Raw genomic sequence first — 15,159 nt, 5'->3', positions numbered from 1 at the left:
GTTCTAAGTGAAAGTTCACTGGAGGAAGGTAGAAGTTCAGACTGGTGATGGCTTCTCATTGGTTGAGCTGTGATGTTTCTCATTGGCAGGACTGTTGCTGAGCAAGGAGAAATTCTTCCTTTGGGATAGTAATGTAGTCACTTCCTGTTTGGGAGTGCAAGGTATGCTTCTTCCTGTGCGGTGTGCACGTGAAGATCAGTGTGTGCAAATGATGGTGAGTGGTAATGCATGAGAGCTCCTTCTGCAGGTCATTCCTGACTCTAATTTTAGTTGAGGTCTCCTTTATGAATTTCCAGAGGTTACCTATGGATTTTCGTAGAAGCCCTCTATCAGGGTGGAGAAGTCCCCTTATATTCCTAATTCATTGAGTATTTTAGGTCATTAAAATGTGTTAGATTTTGCCAAATGCTGTTTCTGCATCTACTGAGATGATCATGTGGCTTTGTTCTTTATTGCTGTTATATACTACATGATGTTCAGGTGTTAAACTAATCTTGCGTCCCTGTGATAAATCTCACTGGTCATAATGTGTTGTTCTTTTTGTATAGTTCTTTACTGGATATGGCCTACTAGTATTTTGTTGAGAATCTCTGAGTCTCTATTCACAATGGATATTAGTTTGTAGTTTTCCTGTAATATCTTTTTCTGGCTTTCAGAGGGTAATACTTCAAAGAATAAGCTGGAAAATGTTCCTTCTTCCTCTTTTGCGTTTTAGAAGATTTGTGAAGAATTGGTGTTATTTATGTAAATGTTTACTAGAATTCACTAGTGAAGCCATATGGACATGGGCTTTTCTTTGTGGGCAGTTTCAAAATTACTAATTAAATATCTTGTAATAAGTTTAATCAGGTTGTCTATTTCTTGTTGAGTCAGTTTTGGTAATTTGTGTATTTCTAGGAATCTATCCTTTTCACCTTGGTTATCAAATTTGTTGACATACAGTTATTAGTAGGATTCCTTTGCCATACTTTTAAAAAGAAAACTTTTAATTTTAGAACAACTCTAGATTTATAGAAAAGTTGAGAAAATAGTACAGAGAATTTCCATATGTATACCACATCAAGTTTCCTCTGTTATTACCATCTAATATTAATAAAATCTAATGGTACATGTGTTATAATAGGTCTGTAAATATTGATACATTTCAATGGGATGCATATTTATTTTTCCTTCAGTTCAGTTCAGTTTAGTCGCTCAGTCATGTCCGACTCTTTGCAACGCCATGAATTGCGGCACGCCAGGCCTCCCTGTCTGTCACCAACTCCTGGAGTTCACTCAGACTTACGTCCATCGAGTCAGTGATGCCATCCAGCCATCTCATCCTCGGTCGTCCCCTTCTCCTCCTGCCCCCGATTCCTCCCAGCATCAGAGTCTTTTCCAATGAGTCAACTCTTTGCATGAGGTTCTCATCTAATATTCTTTTTAGCTTTGTGTTTCAAAATCCTGTACAGTATACATTATATTTGTTGTGATATCTCCTTAGGTTCCTCTTGACCATGAGAATTATGCTCTGTTTTGTATTACCTCTATAAGTTGAATGTTGAATTTAATCCATATGTTGAACCCTTAATCCCCAGTTTGATGGCATTTGGGAGTTAATTAGGGTTACATTAGGGTCATGAGGGTGGGGACCTCGTGATGCAATTAATGTCCAGAGGAAAAGACACAAAAGTGCTCCACCATGTGAGGACACACAGGATGAAGGCAGCCATCAGCAAATCAGGAAGAGAGCTCTCACCAGATACCGGATCTGCCAACACCTTGACCTTGGACTTTCCAGCCTCAAGAACTGTGAGAAAAAAAAATTCTTGTTTAAACTAGCCAGTCCATGGTATTTTGTTATAGCAGCTCCAGAGGGACCTGAGCAGTTTTAAGGAGTGTTGGTCACTTCTTAAAAATCCACTGTCTTTTGTGGATTGTCCTTCAGTGAGATTTGCCTGTTGGGCTTCTCATTACTGTACAGAGAGTACTGGTTTGGAGAGGAAGACCACAGAGGTAAAGTGCCATTTTCATCACATCTTATCAAGAGTGCACACTGTCAACGTGGCCCATTACTATTGCTGTTGACCTTGATGACACAGCTGGGAATGTTTGCCCCATTTCTCCACTTATTCTTTCTCTCACTTTCCATACAGTATTTGGGATGACCTCTGGGTTATGTTCTATCTCCTTGAAGGTGTGTATCTACATCAATTACTTGGAGTTCTTCTGCATGATAGATCTGTCTATTCTCTCCCAATTACTGTTCAGCCATTTATTATGTCATTATGGACATGTGGACATTTATTTTGTTCATTGAGTTTAATCCAGTACCACTACTGGTTTTGTTGCTCATATTATACCAGCTTCAGCAATTGGGAGCTTTTTCAGTTGGTTTGTATTTCTCTTTGACATATCCCCATGCTTAGGTATTTTGTTTTTAGCACTTTCTTACTGTCTGGTATTATAAAATTTCCCAGGCTCATCTTGTGTATTCTGTATACCATTTCTAGAGTCAGTCAATTCTTCAAGGAGTTTCTTGGGTGTTAGGTATGATTGTTACTACTGGGATGCTTGTGATCCTTCTTTTTTAATATAAATTTATTTATTTTAATTAGAGGCTAATTACTTTACAATATTGTATTGGTTTTGCCGTACATCAATCCTTCTTAATTCCTTAAGCTCAATAGTAATGTTTCCTCTTTCATTCCTGATTTTAGTACTGTAAATCTTTTCTTCTTGACCCCTCCTACCTAAAATTTGTCAATTTTGTTGATCTTTGATCTTTTCAAAAACCTATTTTTGCTTTTGTTATTTTCTATATTTTTTCTATTCTCTATCACATTCTGTTCTAATCTTTATAATTTCTTACTTTCTACTTGCATTGGATTACTTTTGTGCTTTTTTAGTTTCTAATGGTGGTAGTTTTCAAAACTATGATTTTTCCAATAGTCATGTATGGATGTGAGAGTTGTACTATAAAGAAAGCTGAGCACTGATGAATTGATGCTTTTGAACTGTGGTATAGGAGAAGACTCTTGAGAGTCTCGTGGACTATAGGGAGATCAAGCCCATCAATCCTCAAAGAAATCAGTCCTGAATATTCATTGGAAGGACTAATGCTGAAGCTGAAACTTCAATACTTCAGCCACCTGATGCAAAGAACTGACTCATTTGAAAAAAACCCTGATGCTGGGAAATTGAATGCAGGAGGAGAAAGGGACAACAGAGGATGAGATGGTTGGATGGCTTCACCGACTTGATGGACATGAATTTGAGCAAGCTCTGGGAGTTGGTGATGGTCAGAGAAGCCTGGCATGCTACAGTCCATGAGGTTGCAAAGAGCTGGACAGATTGAGCAACTGAAATGAACGGTGGTGGTTTAGGTTATTGTTTTGAGATCTTTTTTTTTTTTTCTTTCACTATGGCTATTTATAGCTGTGAATCTCTTCTAAGCAGTGTGTTAGCCAAGTCCCATAAATTTTTGTATGGTGTGTTTTCATTTTCTTTAATGGTTCTGTGTTTGCTAATCTCCATTGTGACTTATTCTTTAACCCATTGGTTATTTATTGAGTGTGTTGTTTAATTTCATCATATTTGTGAATTTCCCCAATTTCCTCCATTGTTGATTTCTAATTTCATTCCATTGTGGTTGGAATTATACATATTTTGTATTATTTCAGTCCTTTCAAATTTATTAAGGCTTGTTTTAGGGTCTAAAATATGATCTATCTTGGAGAATGTTCCATGTGACAGATTTGCCTAGCTTTTGTTTATTTGGGAATGTCTCATTTTTCCTTCATTTTGGAGGATAGTTTTGCTGGATATAGAATTCTTGGTTGATTTTTTTTTCCACCCACAACTTGGAACATGTCATTCTGTAGCATTTTAGCCTCTGTGGTTTCTGATGAGAAGACAATTGTTAATTTATTGAGGATCATTTGTACACAACAAATTGTTATTCTCTTGCTGCCTTCAAGATTTTCTCTTCGACTTTGGGTTTTGGTAGTTTGACTATAATGCATCTAAATGTGGGCTTGAGTTTATCCTACTTATAATTTGTTGAACTTCGGGATATGTAAATTAAACTTTTTCATCAGATCTGGGAAGTTTTTGACCAGTGTCTCTTCAAATATCCTTTAGCCTTTATTTCTCTCACTCTCCTCTAGGACTTCCAGATGTGTTCCTTGGTATGCTTGATGGTATGGCACAGATAGTACTTTGCTAAGACTGTTCATTTTCCTTAATTTCTTTTTCTTTTCTGCTTCTCAGACTGGATACTCTCAATTGACCTGTCTTCAAGTTTGCTAATTCTTCCTCTGCCATGTCTAATCCACTGTTGAGATTAGGGAATTTTTCATTTCAGTTATAATTTTCAACTCTAGAATTTCTATTTGGTTCTTTTCAAACAAAAGATTTTCAACTCTATTATTCTCTATTGGTGAGACATCATTTCATGATTTCATTTAGTTCTTTGTATATGGTTTCCTTCAGTTATTTGTAAGTGTTTATAATAGTTTATCTAAAAATCTTTGTCTAGTATGTGTAACTTCTGGGCCAGCTCAAGGACAGTTTGCATTGAGTGTTAACTCTGTTTAGGCTTTTTTCACTATTTCTTTGTATATCTCATAATTTTGTTGAAAACTAAATATTTTAAATAATATGATATGATAACTCTGAAAGTCAGATATGATATGATAACTCTGAAAGTCAGACTGTTCCCTCAAAGGTTTGTGGTTGCTGCTACTGTTTGTTCAAAAACTCTCCTGGGTTAATGCTGTAAAGTGTATTTTTTCCTCATATGTGACCACTGAAGCTCTGCTCATTTAGCTTAATGGTCATCTGATGACTGGACAGAGATATGGTTAAATGATCTGAACCAATAAGTCTCCCATCCTTTGGTTTATCTGTATGTACTAGGGTACATCTTCAGCACTCCAGCAGTTTACAGCTTTGCTTTAGCTTTCAATTCCTGATTGCACAGAATCTCACAGTCAGCCAGCTACGAGAGATTACAACATTCTCAGGTCTTTCCTGACCATGCCCACAGTCCTGCACATGTATGTGCACTTATATATTTCCAAGAATATATCAGAGCTTATCAAAGCCTTCTTCGGACAACTCATTCCCCAGCATTTCAAAAATGTTCCTCTATTTTTCTATTGTAGTAAAATTTACCATCTTAGCCATTTTAGGGGTACAGTTTAATGGTATTAATGCATTCACATTGTTGTGCAGTCATCACACTATTATACTCATAACTTCTCATCTTTAAACTCTATACTTGTTATGGGCTTCCCAGGTGGCACTAGTGGTAAAGAATCTGCCTGCCAGTGCAGGAGCCTCAGGAGACATGGGTTAGATCCCTGGGTCGAGAAGATCCCCCAGAGAAGGGCATGGCAACCCACTCCAGTATTCTTGCCTGGAGAATCCCTGGCAGGCTACAGTCCACAGAGTCGCAAAGAGTCAGGACTGAAGGACTAAAGCGACTTAGCATGCATGCATGCATGCATACCCATTAAACAATAACTTCCAGGAGTTCCCTGCAGTCTAGTCATTAGGGCTTTATGCTTCCACTGTAGGAGGCATGGGTTTGGTCCCTGGTTGGGGAATTTTGAGGAACCTCCCTACTGTTTTCTACAGTGGATGTATCAGTTTACATCCCTAACAACAGTGCTGTAAGGTTCCCATTTCCTCATATCCTCCCCAACACTTGTTTTCTGTTTTTTGGTAGTCATCCTAACAGGTGAGAATCACCACATTCCTTTTTATTGTCTTTGTCCTACCTGGTACCTTGACTCAGGTATTTTTGTGGCAATTCCTATGCCCTCTGCAGTAATCTTCATACATTACAACCCTGTGAAAAGAATTTTGAGAATTACCTGTATAGTGAAGTGAAGTGAAATTTGCTCAGTCATGTCTGATTCTTTGTGACCCCATGGACTGTAGTCCATGGAATTCTCCAGGCCAGAATACTGGAGTGGGTAGCCTTTTCCTTCTCCAGGGGGTCTTCCCAACCCAGGGATTGAACCCAGATCTCCTGCATTGCAGGCAGATTCTTTACCAGCTGAGCCACAAGGGAAGCCCAAGAATACTGGAGTGAGTAGCCTATTGCTTCTCCAGGGAATCTTCCCGACCCAGGAATTGAACTGGGGTTTCCTGCATTCCAGGTGGATTCTTTACCAACTGAGCTATCAGGGAAGCCAATATATTTTGAAGTTTACATCTAAGTTTTCTTGTAATAAATGTAGTTGATTACCCCAGGGACTGTAGCCTACCAAGCTCCTCCATCCATGGGATTTTCCAGGCAAGAATACTGGAGTGGGTTGCCCTTTCTGTCTCTGGAAGATCTTCCTGACCCAGGGATTGAACCCAGGTCTCCTGCATTGTAGGCAGACACTTTACCATCTGAGTCACCAGGGAAGTCCCTAATAAATGTAGTTACAAAAGATAATTTCCAGAGATTTCCCTGGTGGTCCAGTGGATAAGACTCAGAGCTCTCAATGCAGGGGGCCTGGGTTCAATCCCTTGTCAGGGAACAAGATCCCACATGTGGCAACAAAGACTGAGCATGCTACAGCTAAGACCCAACATAGCCAAATAAATAAAGATTTTTTTTAAAAGATAATTTCTATCATGTTGTAAAAATTCCATTTAAAAATGAAACTTGTACTATATAATCTTTATTCATTAAACAATTGCTGCTGATTGTTCTTAACAAATGTCCTGAGGAGAGGGCTTTTCCCAACAAGTGAGTTCTGACTCAAGCCAAATAAAGACAAACCCTGTGAACAGGGCTTTTCTAGGGACCTGTGAAACAGGTTTAATGATGACAGCTCTGTGCATATGGGGCTCTGAGGTGAGCTCCAAACCAGTTCTGTCCCCTGTAAAACTATTAGGCTGCTGGTTTTCAAAGCTGAGGAACAGAGGACAGGAAGTTAAAACACAATAAAGCTTGCCACTCTGAGATTCAGATGCTTTTCTGGAATAAACACACCTTGCATTGTTGCTTGCAAACCTTTGATTAATTTCCAGAATTCTAAAAAAGTTGGATTTTTTTACTCTCTTTGCCAGTGCTCTCATTGCTTTTATGGAGGAGCAGATTTGTGCTGATCATTACTCCACCATTTTAGAAGTACTTCAAGGTTAACTTTTAGGACAACAAATAACTTGTGTTTCCCAAGTTCTTAGCTTTATTGGGTTTCTACCACTCGTTTTGCCTCTTTGCTTCTTGGCCAAGGAAAGTCTTCTCAGTGAAAAAGAACTTTATCAGAAACATAGTTTACTCAATAGCATATTATGTTTGTAGCAACTGAGTCCTAGGTATTATTCATTCAATAAGCATTTGTCAGAAGTATCCCTTCTTTCTGAAGGAAAAGAGTGTCAAAATAGATAAGATAGATAAATCTTTGTTTTGAAATTATAATGGTCATTTTATTACTTAATATTTTAAAGGAAATAAAAGTGAGTTTCATTTAAAGACTGATTCATTTTTGCTTACTGACTTCCTTATTTCATTTGAGATAACTAAAAATTTTAAAGAAGTGAACTCCACCCTCCCCTGCCATTTTTACTATTCTATTGTAGGAATAACAGGTATGGTCAGCTGTAAAATTCAATAAATATTAATGCTTGATTCTTTCTTTTTATTTACTTATTTTCAAAATAGTAGGTTGGGACTTCCCTGGTGGTACAATGGATAAGAATCCATCTGCCAGTGCAAGGCACATGGGTTTAATCCCTGGTCCAGGCAGACTCCACATGCCACAGAACAACTGAGCCTGTAGACCACGACTACTGAACATATACTCTCAACAAGAGAAGCCACTGCAGTGAGAAGCCCACACACCACAACACAGAGTAACCCCCACTCACAGCAACTAGAGATACCCTGCACAGTAACGAAGACCCAGCACAGCCATAATTTAAAAAAAAAAAAAATAGTAGGTTGGTTCCTAGGAAACTTCCAGAAATTATCATCCTTATCAATGATGAACACAGAAATGATCCTCTGTTGGGAGATTATTCAAACTAGTTCCCGAGTCCTTTTGATATGACCCTAATAGTCTTTGATAATTCCTTACCTCTTAGAAGGATGAGATTCATAGGCTCATACTAATTTCTTGACTCATATCTAGAATTAGCTGGTTTGATAAGGAACCCTAGATCTTTTTTGAAAAATTGTGTTAAATACACAGAACAAAATACACAAAGCTAGTGGAGGTGATGGAATTCCAGCTGAGCTATTTCAAATCCTAAAAGATGATGCTGTGAAAGTGCTGCACTCAATATGCCTGCAAATTTGGGAAACTCAGCAGTGGCCAGAGCCCTGGAAAAGGTGTTTTCATTTCCAATCCCAAAGAAAGGCAATGCCAAAGAATGCTCAAACTACTGCACAATTGCACTCATCTCACACACTAGTAAAATAACGCTCAAAATTCTCCAAACCAGGCTTCAACAGTATGTGAACTGTGAACTTCCAGGTGTTTAAACTGGTTTTAGAAAAGGCAGAGGAACCAGAGATCAAATTGCCAACATCCATTGGATCATGGAAAAAGCAAGAGAGTTCACAAAAACATCTATTTCTGCTTTACTGACTATGCCAAAGCCTTTGACTGTGTGGATCACAATAAACTGTGGAAAATTCTGCAAGAGATGGGAATACCAGACCACCTGACCTGCCTCCTGAGAAATCTGTATGCAGGTCAGGAAGCAACAATTAAAACTGGACATGGAACAACAGACTGGTCCCAAATTGGGAAAGGAGTACATCAAGGCTGTATATTGTCACCCTACTTATTTAACTTCTATGCAGAGTACATCATGAGAAATGCTGGGCTGGAAGAAGCACAAGCTGGAATCAAGATTGCCGGGAGAAATATCAATAACCTCAGATATTCAGATGACACCACCCCTAAGGCATAAAGCAAAGAAGAACTAAAGAGCCTCTTGATGAAAGTGAAAGAGGAGAGTGAAAAAGTTGGCTTTTGAAGCTCAACATTCAGAAAATGAAGATCAGGGCATCTGGTCCCATCACTTCATGGGAAATAGATGGGGAAACAGTGTCAGACTTTATTTTTGGGGGCTCCAAAATCACTGCAGATGGTGACTGCAGCCATGAAATTAAAAGACGCTTACTCCTTGAAAGAAAAGTTATGATCAACCTAGATAGCATATTAAAAAGCAGAGATATTACTTTGCCAACAAAGGTCCATCTAATCAAGGCTATGGTTTTTCCAGTAGTCTTGTATGGATGTGAGAGTTGGACTATAAAGAAAGCTAGAGTGCCAAAGAATTGATGCTTTTGAACTGTGGTGTTGGAGAAGACTTTTGAGAATCCCTTGGACTGCAAGGAGATCCAACCAGTCCATGCTAAAGGAAATCAGTCCTGAATATTCATTGGAAGGACTGATGCTGAAGCTGAAACTTCAATACTTTGGCCACCTGATGCGAAGAGCTGACTCATTTGAAAAGACCCTGACGCTGGGAAAGATTGAAGGCAGGAGGAGAAGGGGATGACAGAGGATGAGATGGTTGGATGGCATCACTGACTCAATGGACATGAGTTTGAGTAAACTCAGGAGTTGGTGAGGGTCAGGGAGGCCGGGCATGCTGCAGTCCATGGGGTCGCAAAGAGTCGGACACGACTAAATGACTGAACTGAACTGGAGTTGATTCAAAGTATGAGTGTGTGGAGTGTGTGTAGGTTACATTCAAATATTGCAGCATTTTATGTAAGGGACTTGACATTCTTAGGATTCTGCTGGAATAAAGGTAGGACTGTCCCCACCACTTTTCAAAGCCTTTTTTACTCTGTGGATATTGTCCTCTGATGAATAAAATTAAGTTTTTAAGAATTCTAGTGTCTTTTTTTATTTTGTTACCTGTGCCTTTGGTGTCATATCAAGAAATCATCACCAAACCCGGTGTCCTGAAACTTTCACCCTATGTTTTTGCTCAAGAATTTTATAGTTGTATGTGTTATATTTAGGCCATGGATACATTTTGAGTTAATTTTTTATAATGGTGTTAGGGAAGGGTCCAACTTCAATATGACAAAATTATTTTATTTTTTAATTTTATATTTTTACTTTCCTGTTAGATCAGATCAGACAAGTTTCCTCTAAATGAAGGAATTAGCTGGCACAATTCATTGCCATATAATTCTTGGTATAATTACCAGAAATTGAAAAAGTGAATGGCTTTAATGACTGGGCAATAAATCCTCCAAGTCACATATTTTCCAAATCTGTTTTCAGCAAACTTGAATGTGGTCCTAATTGAATTGTCGTCTAATAGACTGTTTGAAATAATTCTAATCATAGGCTGCTCTATGGATATTTCTGGCACAAGACTTGGTGAGACTCACAGGCTGAGCATCTCTGTGCCTTCAGAGCTCTCACTGCTGTCTCCTCCTGCCACATGAAAGGCTTCTCAGTACCAACACCACGACAATGAGAAGCAGCAGAAGAATCACTGCTACCCGTGCCACATTTAGCAATCAATAAGTTTTTTAAATGTTTACTTTGGAAGGCTAGTAATCATTTGTCAAATCTTATAACTATGTTCCAATTTGATTTAATAATTACAAAGACTCAATCTAGAAACTTTTTTACTGTAAAAATCTATTTTCTTTACTACTTGATTTATAAATGTGATAAAATACACATGTATAAAATTTACTGTCTCAGCCACTTTTTAGTGGTAAATTTTGTGTATATTTTGCCACAATAAAAAAAGTTAGAAAAAAAATGCTTTTATCATCTCACATTTCACACTTCTTTTTGCTCAACTTTGGAACTCATTCAGCATATGAAGCATAGCCAACATACAGCTGGATTGACAAAGCCAGCCTCTTTATCAAACACAAACCAGACTTGCCTTCTGTCAGGAAAAAGTCAGAATTCATCTGCATTTCAAATTAACATGTATTTTGAGGAAAAGTACTAAAAGAACTACGAAACAAATTGAATTTCTTCTGAGATTAATACCAAGTGCAGTCAAGACTATAACACTGCAGAACTAACTTGTCTAATACACGCTGCTTCTCATTACTTAAATATGTGGCCTAAGGCTAGGAGTGGGGAGGAGGACAAGGTGTCTGATGTCCCTTGGAGGGAAGTGAGTGTGTTGTGTCCAGTTTGGGGGAATATTTGACTGAGGTAAAAGTCAAAAATATTCTTACTGGTTTCATTAGATATGATTAAACTCTTCTTGTATATTTAGTGAAAATGAGGCATGTTGATAAAAACTAATTGCTCTGGAAATTAGCATATGTGAGATATCAAACAGGAAAGATGATGGGTGACTGTTATTGAAATAAACATCATGATGTGACTGGATAACTGATTATGATAGAAATCACATTAAACTTGTGTTGTCTGCTTGATCTCGTGTCTTGAAAAGTTTTGCCAGCCTAGGATGTCTCCCTGTGTGTAAGAGGAGGTGTGCCTTGCTCCCCGGCAGCCTGGGAGCCTGCTCATGTGTGCGTGCTTGGAGAAAATACTGAGAAGTAATGGGGAGAGGGCAAGGGGATGGAGGAGAGCGCACCCCTGGACCTCAGCATGTGGTGCAGGCTTTAGTTTAATTAGCCACTGAAGGTGGCTTTTCCCAAACTTGAAGTTTTTTATTCCAGGGGCAATGAAGAATGGTGTTTTCCTTTGCTTTTTAAAAAGGGAAATGGGATCTGAGACTGTTTCTCAGAGATCTGTGTAAGTTGAGGTCTAGAGATATTCCCTTTAAGTCAGTGGTTTTATCTCAGTGATTCCCAGACCAGCAGCATCAGCTTCTCCTGGGAACTTGTGAAAAACGCACATTCTTGGGCTGCGTTCCAAAGTACCCAGTTCCAGAACTCGGAGGGCCTCCATGACTGATGCCTCCCCAAATTTCACTCACACCTGCATGGTTTGAGTTGCATTGCCCTTGTAGTTGACATAATGTCTAGGTGATGTGACTATTAGTTTTATGTAAACATTAGACATTTCATTTTTGTGTGTTTTGGAACCAATGTAATTAGTTTTCAGTTATATAGAAGAGCATAAAGTCTGTCCTGCCTGATGAATAAAGTTCCCTTTTGCCAAGTGAGGAACAACAGCGTGTCCTAAGCCAGCAGCCTCAGGCCAAACAAACAGGCGGTGTCCTTAGATCGCTGGACAGGTCAGCCTGCGGGAGGTGACCCAGGGTACGCCTAGCAGGTGGCCTGGAGGTCTGCAGGCAACGCTGTGGGCATTTGAGCCGGAGCCAGGGACTGACAGGAAAGAGGTGGGCCCGGCTGTTTCCCAGAGCAAGGCAGCGAGCTGCATCTTTTTTAAAGGGACCCACTCTGTCTTTTTAGCCAGAACCCATGCTCCTGTCTCCCAGAGGTTTGTGAAGCATGGTTTTCACCAGGTTCTTTTCTTCTTTCAATTTTGCTGCAACTTCTGATCCTTTTGAAGTGTAGCCATTTGGTGTTTTTAAAATGCAAATCATATCCAGTCATTTCCTTCCTTAATATTAAAACTGCCCAGGACGTCCCATTCCCCTTAGGGGAGAGTTCAGAAGTTGCAGCTGGCCTTTGCTTCACTCACGCCTCTGAGTGTCTGATGGATGTCCTGGGCTGTGCAGACAGTGTGGCCCAGCCTGGGGATGCTCCAGGGTCCCCAGTGAGGGAGGGACCCCACCCTACAGCCTGAGCTGTGCACCTCTCCTGGGGTCCGCAGGACAGGGGTCCATGCGCATGAATTGTTCCCCCACGCTTCCGCCTCCCTTTTCTTGGGGCTCCACAAGGACTGGGGTGCCGATGCAGCCATGTCCAGGCCTCCGGGAGGCCCAGTCATGACGCCTCATCTCCAATGCCCATCCCTGCTGTTCACGCGCCGCTATCTGTTTCCTCCTAGTTTGGAGCCGAGTTCCGAAGGTTCTCTCTGGACCGCCAGAAGCCTGGGAGGTTCGAAGACTTCTACAAGCTTGTCGTGCACACCCACCACATCGCCAACACCGAGGTGACCATTGGCTATGCGGACGTGCATGGCGACCTGCTGCCCATCAACAACGATGACAACTTCTGCAAGGCCGTCTCCAGCGCAAACCCCCTGCTCAGGGTTTTCATCCAGAAACGAGGTACTCAAGAGGCTGAGCCCATGCTCCTGCTTGGCGCTCATTTAAAAAATAAATACACTTTCCAGTTTCGTCTGTCATTTCAGAACCATGTTATTCTGATTTCTTTTTTTAATTTATTTTTTAATTGGAGGAAAATTGCTTTACAGTGCTGTGTGGTTCCTGCCGTACAACAAAACAAATTATGTATATATCCCCTCCGCCCATCCCACTTACTCTGTTTTCTAGCCTTTGATGAGAGACTAAAGAAATTAAGATCTGTTTGGTCAATATTAATTTCTTAGAAAATATTCTTAACAATATTTAAACTGCATTTTCCACCTGAAATTGTGTTGACTCGTGGTTTTTAAATACTGAGGAAAAATGACATCTATATTTTCAGTATTTTAACCGTAGTCATTAGCCAGTAACCCAAGAACTAAAGTAAAGGTTGTTAGTATACGTTTTCCACTGTCTTTTTAGGGTTGGGAAAAAATGTAAGCTTTAGATTATAACTTTGGTTGGTTTTTAGCTCTGAAGGCCTGTAACAGCAGTATAACTTCATGTGAAAATAAATCGCTAACACCGGTTAATGATTGAGGTGGTGGCACTCCGGTGGATTTACTCCTCAGAGCTGCACATTAGACTTGTTTTCTTGTCTCTGGACTTGGGAGAACCGTGACAATTCTAAATACCGTCCTGAAGAGAAGGACACTAGCAGGGGAGGCCTGGCGTGGGGAAAGGGCGCTTTCCAATTCCCGTGTGGCGACTGTCCCTCCCGGAGGGGCCTCCGCGCAGCCGTGGGGGAGCAGTGTGTGGGCGGGGCCCCTGCTCACAGTGGTCTCTGCTGCGGACTCCACCGTCTGGGGAGGAGGGAGACTGGCCTTAGCCCCTGGGGCTGTGGGCTCTTTCCCGCCGGAAGCAGCAGCAGTGTGCAGGCGGAAGGCCCTCTGGGACGCGGAGCCCAGAGCTGCCGGCTTGGGGCCGGGAACCTGGTTCTCTCTCCTCCACCTGAGTCCCTGCTTGACTGACAGTGTTCTTACATCGCTCCTACCAATCAGTTGTCCTGTGGCGAGGGGGCCACACAAGCAGAGCGCGCTGAGCATCAGCCAGGGCCTCCTGTGTGCGGTGGTGGCGGGGACGTGGAGGAGGGCCCGCAGCGGGGCCGCTGGCCTCTCCTCGATCTGGTTCTCTGGCACCAGATCAGAAGCGCTGCATCTGCGGCCCTGGCTGAGCCGGGGTGTCCTGCTGCTGGTCCCGAAAAGTCAACACAGCTGCCACTTCCTCACGGTGACGGGGGTGGGGCGGGCGCTCCGGTGCAGTCGCCGGGGCTTCGGGCCCTCCACGGGCCCTCCTTCTGTGTGGCTACAGCTGCACCCACTGCCCCGCACGTCTGGGTGCCTGTTCTCCTGCGACCCTCTCAGTCAGGCCTGATCTCGATCAGCCTGCATCCCCGCCATCCTCTCCTCTCTTTGTCCTGGCTTCTCAGGGTTGTATCGTCAGTTGCCCCCAGGGCTGGTGTGTTGTCCGGATCCCACGTCCACAGCTCTGCCGGCCATCCCAGGTTGTGGCGTCGTCTCCCGAGGTGCAGAAAGTGAGGCGTGGGTGTGAAACCGTGCGCATGTGTGAGAAACGGGTCTCTGTGCCGCTGGCACGTGCAGCGGGGTGGGAGGCACTACGCTCACCAGGGGCGGCGGGACGCTGCCCGCGGGGCCGCCCCCAAGGCTGTGCTGCTCGGTGTGCGGGCTCAGGCCCCGCGTCCTGTCCTTTGTATTTTTGCTTTTTCCCTGGCCTCACAGAAGTGGCCCAAAGAAAAACCAGCTGCCTCAGGGCTCTAACCCTCTTGTAAGCATTTCGAGCATCCGGGCTTTGCCTCCAGCCGCTGCCTTTCTGTTCCGTGACCGCAGGGGCGCGCTCACCCCGGCCCTCAGCACTCTCTCAGGGACCCTGACTTCAGGGGGCGCTCACCCCCGCCCCCAGGACTCTCTCAGGAACCCTGACTTCAGGGGACGCTCACCCCCACCCCCAGCACTCTCTCAGGGACCCTAACTTAAGGGGGCGCTCACCCCCACCCCCAGCACTCTCTCAGGGACCCTAACTTAAGGG

At 42.2% G+C, this 15,159-nt stretch overlaps 1 protein-coding gene across 1 annotated transcript in view; it reads left to right on the top strand.

The window, feature by feature from the left end:
- The window catches only part of PARD6G (par-6 family cell polarity regulator gamma), a 74,410-nt gene that overhangs the window by 25,298 nt on the left and 33,953 nt on the right, over positions 1–15,159 (top strand). The window contains exon 2 of the mRNA XM_040264410.1: positions 12,855–13,077. Coding sequence (XP_040120344.1) covers positions 12,855–13,077 — 223 coding nt within the window. The remainder of the gene's footprint in view (positions 1–12,854; positions 13,078–15,159) is intronic.

The sequence above is a fragment of the Oryx dammah genome, unplaced genomic scaffold, assembly GCF_014754425.2.
Source record: "Oryx dammah isolate SB20612 unplaced genomic scaffold, SCBI_Odam_1.1 HiC_scaffold_22, whole genome shotgun sequence".
Classification (NCBI taxonomy): domain Eukaryota; kingdom Metazoa; phylum Chordata; class Mammalia; order Artiodactyla; family Bovidae; genus Oryx; species Oryx dammah.
Note: the sequence above shows the minus strand (reverse complement) of the source record. Positions and strands in the feature narration are given on the sequence as shown.